The sequence below is a fragment of the Sinocyclocheilus anshuiensis genome, unplaced genomic scaffold, assembly GCF_001515605.1.
Source record: "Sinocyclocheilus anshuiensis isolate Anshui unplaced genomic scaffold, SAMN03320099.WGS_v1.1 scaffold1316, whole genome shotgun sequence".
Lineage (NCBI taxonomy): Eukaryota > Metazoa > Chordata > Actinopteri > Cypriniformes > Cyprinidae > Sinocyclocheilus > Sinocyclocheilus anshuiensis.
In genome coordinates, this window is record NW_015542553.1 from 1,668,099 (window position 1) to 1,673,576 (window position 5,478).

Consider the following 5,478-nt stretch of genomic DNA (forward strand, 5'->3'; position numbering starts at 1 on the left):
ATATATATATATATATATATATATATACACATACATACACACACATACACATATACACATTGGCCAGATCTGTGCCTTGCCACAATTCTGTCTCTGAGCTCTTCAGGCAGTTCCTTTGACCTCATGATTCTCATTTGCTCTGACATGCACTGTGAGCTGTAAGGTCTTATATAGACAGGTGTGTGGCTTTCCTAATCAAGTCCAATCAGTATAATCAAACACAGCTGGACTCAAATGAAGGTGTAGAACCATCTCAAGGATGATCAGAAGAAATGGACAGCACCTGAGTTAAATATATGAGTGTCACAGCAAAGGGTCTGAATACTTAGGACCATGTGATATTTCAGTTTTTCTTTTTTAATAAATCTGCAAAAATGTCAACAATTCTGTGTTTTTCTGTCAATATGGGGTGCTGTGTGTACATTAATGAGGAAAAAAAATTAACTTAAATGATTTTAGCAAATGGCTGCAATATAACAAAGAGTGAAAAATTTAAGGGGGTCTGAATACTTTCCGTACCCACTGTATATATATATTTGTATTTAAGTCATTAGCCACCCCTCTTATCTAAATATCAGTATTGGCCAGTGAAAACAGTATATTGTTCACTAATTATTACTAGCTCTAAGAAATATCTGCTTCAGTGCATCCTGAAAAATACATTACTTTAAGTCTTTTCACCTGGCAGATGATAAAACAGCTGAAAAATCCATGAAAAAAAAATGCTTAAGCAGGGACCTGTGCCTTATCTAGGCACACCTAGAAAAAAAAACACATAGCAACAAGAAACAACCACTTAAAACACCTTGGCAATGCTATACAGCTTCCAGTAACCCGGTACATGATGGTGTGCTAGTGCACTGTTGCTTTGTGCAATACGTCCTTTTTCTGTATGTCAATTTATGCCCAAGAGTTTTTCAATCACCATGGGGTTACTTAAGACCGCATTCACACTATAAGGGCACAGGGATGCCAAGGAGAACATGATTTCAACGTAATCTTTAATTCCCTTATGCAGTGTTGTAGCACAATGAAGATACAACTCTTAACTCTTGTTGGAGGAGAGCGTTAATGGATTGTTACGGAGTTATGTTCAGCTTCCGCTCCACATCGATAAATCCATCAGGACATCTCGTCCCAGACAGTCCCACATCACTCAGATGTGATAAAAAGCCCCCTATCCAAGGACCCTGTGGGACGCCCATGCAATGCTCGACAGAATAGGTGCATCAGCGAGCTGCCTCCTTCCCCAGGGACAGACAGTCTGTTCTATTATATTAATTTCTTTCTTGGCCTCTCACAGAAGAATGAGAGAGTAGAGGAAGAAAGAGAGAGAGTGAAAGATGAGAAAATGACAGAAAAAAATCAAATAGATGGTAGGTGAGGATAGAATAAAAATGAGTGGGGGGGGGGGGTGGTAATGAATAGAGATGGAGAAAGAAAACAAGAGATCAGAGTGAAGGAGTGTCTGGAGAGGTTCAGGGTTGTGGCTTTAGATTTCAGACTTGAGTCGAGTGGACTTTTGTGGATGTGCTGAGTGACATTTAATCAACCTTTTAACTTTCCTACTGCAGAGGGAAAATACACCAGGGGCACGTGAACGCTCATATCCACACTGCATAATGCATAATTTCCAACATAAAATACACTGAAAGATGTAGGTAACTTATTTCTTAGAAGCAATTTTTCTAGATCTAAAATGCAGTTAATTAATTATAGGAAGAACTGTTCTCAAATTTACAGTTTGGCAATATTTGCCACCTTTTAATTTATTAATTTATTGTTTTAATTTATTGTTTGTGTATGGGCATGGATATGTATTGTGATAAAAATATCTTATTTGACACTAGTACATTTTATACATATTAAATGTAAAAATAATTAGAATAAATTATAATATGTAATAAATTGTATTCGATATAATAAATGTAATATAAATAGAAATCTGTCAGGGTTTCCGCGGGTCCTTAAAAAGTCTTAAATTTAGTTGTATCAAATTTAAGGCCATAAAAAGTCTTAAATGGTACAAGAAACGGCTTAATTAGGATTTCAAGCGGTCTTAAATTTGGGGCCGGAAAGACAATAATTGTAAAATGGCTGAATGTGACAATTAAACTTCAAAAGGGTATGATTTTCATATGATATTCATTCATGGGTTCTTTTTTCATTGGTTTTGTAATGTGGAGTGTCTGCTGAGATGTTTTTATTGTATTTCTCCTTAGTTCAGGGTACCCTGACAGGCAATTTATTTCCATAAATCAGTGGAATTTATCTTAGCAAAATGTTTATGAAAACCTTGACATTTTTCAGGAGATCTCTTGCAAGTGGAGACCCTTTTGATAGGGCAACTCCCTTCCTCTGGTCAATACAAAGTTGTTGAAATCTGTAGTGCAGCAAAAAAAAAAACAGTCTCCATTCTTCAGCCAGATGTGGCTTCAATTTAAAACACCAGACTGGAATGAGAACCAGGTCCTTTTCCTCTAAATATTTCTTCGAAGGGAGGGGAGCGGAGAAGCACATTATTCAGGCAGAAGAGAAACAGAGAAGGGTTTGCGGTTTGTTTTGGCGAAGCTCGGATTCCTGGCAGGCTTTCTTGCGGTGGGTAGGTGTCCAGGGAGGAAGAGTGTGGATTGTGCAAAGCTAGCTGTTAGACGCAGGTCACTGGAAGCACAATTAGAAGATGATAGAGGGTTCAAGATGAAGCTTGATGGTTTTGTTCCCTTTAATAGGTTTTGGAAAGGCATTTTTCTAGGGTCAAATACCTCCTCCTTTTTATTTATGTCCAAGTGTGTGTGCACAGACAACTAATTTGGAAATTATGATAACATGGTTTGTCCAACACACTGCATACTTTTTAACACAGAGGGGTGTTTGCAACAAGTTTGACACAAAGACAAGTGTAGGCGGACACAACTGTGTATGTTTCTCATATTGTCATATAATATAGCTGTTGGCATTATTAGCATATTGATCCACAACAACCTGGCAACACTCTAAACTCAGTTAAACTGCAGTGCAATAATGTTGGATATGCTGCTCGGAAATGCTTGAAGCAAAATATTCAACATACAAAGAGTTTCATGGTCATAATCATCGTGACTCACTGCAGTTGAGTCAACTTCCACATATTCCTCAACCTTTGCCCTGTAAAGAATAGTTTTGAATCTTATATATGTAAAACTGGCAGTTGGCACAATGGAAAAAGTGTAATAGAAGCACAATTGCAGCTGTTTAATGATATTTTTGCCTTCAAATTCATCTGTTGTAATGAGAGTGTTTTCTTGGTAATGAGCAGCTCGAGTCTCCAGCTTTCTTTTTCTGACTGAAAACTTGTCAGGATGGCAACAGGTCTTTTATATTCCGCCACTCTAATTAGATGCAGCTTAGCACTGGTAATTAGTAGCAACTGTAATCCCACCAGAGAGCTTATGATTACTTCTCTAAAGTATCCTGAAGCTGCACGCAAACAGATGTGTCCATTCAAAATGGAAATCGCAAAGGTGATTAGAAGAAAACATACGTTAACAGACAAAGGTTTGGACGCAATGGACTGAATTTGTTTCTTATGATCTTAAACACCTTTGATCTGAAGGCTTAGTGCTTAAATGCTAGAAATGATGAAAAATTATGAAATGTTTTGGGTGAACTGCGTCTCTAATATCAAATATGTCTCTCTTGCGTCTCTGCAGGCCATTCCTGGTGTTGCCTCCGCTGATGGAGTGGATCCGGGTGGCCGTGGCGCACACAGAACACCGCCGAAGCTTCTCTGTGGACAGCGACGATGTACGACAGGCAGCCCGACTGCTGTTACCTGGGGTGGACTGTGAGCCGCGGCAGCTAAAGTATGTTTGGGATGCAACGTCACTTCCATACATGCACAAATACACAGTCGGCATGCACACTATGCACGTAGAATGCCTTAATGAACAATTAATCATTCACTGAAGGACAGTACAAACACACAACATGTACTCATACTGCATCCCTTATGAATTAAGTATCCTTAACTTCCTGTGTGGCTTTAGTTTCAAGTGAAAGGCTCTGAAGTGCTATGTAAATGGCTTTTAACATGGTCATACAGTAGTTATTTTCAGGAGCACGCTATTAACTTCACAGATACAGGATATCTTGGCAAACAAACAACGTTTCATTTCAGGGTTTCTTTTTCCATGGCAACAATAAATTGAAGTGAAATCTAGCCATATTATTTATTTAGCTATTTATTTATTTATTTATTTAGAGCCTGGTAGTAGTTTCTGTTAAAGAAATTATATTGTTTATGAATTAAATTAAAGATCAAAAATAATATATTATTACAATATATAAATCGTTTTATAATATAAAATGTTATTTATTTATAATGTTTTTGTTTTTTTATATATAAATAATATATATTGTATTTTTACTTTTTTATTATATATACAATATGTATTATATATTATATACAGTATTATATACAACAAAGATTTCAGGTAATTATTAATATACTTTTATAATACATGTATATGTTATTCTCATGTAAGTTTATGTAATATAAATAATTTTCATATTTATATTTAATATTTATTATTTATTAATACATGTAATATTTGTTATATATATTGTATACGGTTGTAAATGTTTATATTTAAATTAAATTAACAACAAATAAATCAATAAAAAACCATTTAAAAAGATGAAAACAAATGAAAGCCATAGTCACTAAGTAGTATTTCTTGTTTGGAGGTGTGCAACTGGGGTCTGGACTGTCCTTTTATTCAACAGAGCAGACGACTGCTTCTCTGCCACACGGAAACTGGACGCTGCATCCACAGAAGCAAAATTCCTGCAGGACCTGGGGTTCCGGATGCTCAACTGCGGACGAACTGACCTGGTCAAGCAAGCAGTCAACATGCTCGGGCCAGATGGCATTAACAGTATGAGTGAACAGGTGGGCACTGATATATTTACACACACATATAATCCCACATTTGTGTGAAATTCAGGCCTGACTTTACTAGATTATAGATTTTTCTCTTTTTTATCTCTGATTGCTAAAAATTGCTGTTCTTCAAACTGGCAGTTTGATGAAAGATCCTACAGTTTCTTTTCAATTCTGTTGGCACATCACCTTTTGTTCATACAGTAACACTTGGTGATATGGTTGTCAGGGTTGGGGATGAAGGATGGAGCGAGGACTCAATAGTGCGGGAAGATAAGGGCTTTATTAATAAAATAAAACAAAACAGACAACAAAAACTACCCCGTGGGGGAAAAACAGGCTGGCAAGGCTAGGCAAGGCAGGATCTGGACACGACACGACAGGACAGGACACATCCAGGGAGATATGGTGGCGAACTGAACCAGGACTGCAAACAAAGGGAGAATAAATGGAGAGCAAATGAGGAGGGTAATGAGGGAACACATGTGGGGCAAATTAACCAATAATCAGGTAACAAGATGGGTGGGGTCAAGACAATTGACATGAGAGCACATGGC

The 5,478-nt window shown here is 37.1% G+C and overlaps 1 protein-coding gene across 2 annotated transcripts in view; it reads left to right on the top strand.

Annotated features, from left to right (window-relative positions):
• LOC107694300 (ankyrin repeat and BTB/POZ domain-containing protein BTBD11-A) overlaps positions 1-5,478 on the top strand; it is a 142,288-nt gene that overhangs the window by 116,881 nt on the left and 19,929 nt on the right. For both annotated transcript variants that reach the window (XM_016493964.1, XM_016493965.1), the window contains exons 4-5: positions 3,690-3,842; positions 4,765-4,930. In XM_016493964.1, the coding sequence (XP_016349450.1) occupies positions 3,690-3,842; positions 4,765-4,930 (319 nt within the window). The remainder of the gene's footprint in view (positions 1-3,689; positions 3,843-4,764; positions 4,931-5,478) is intronic.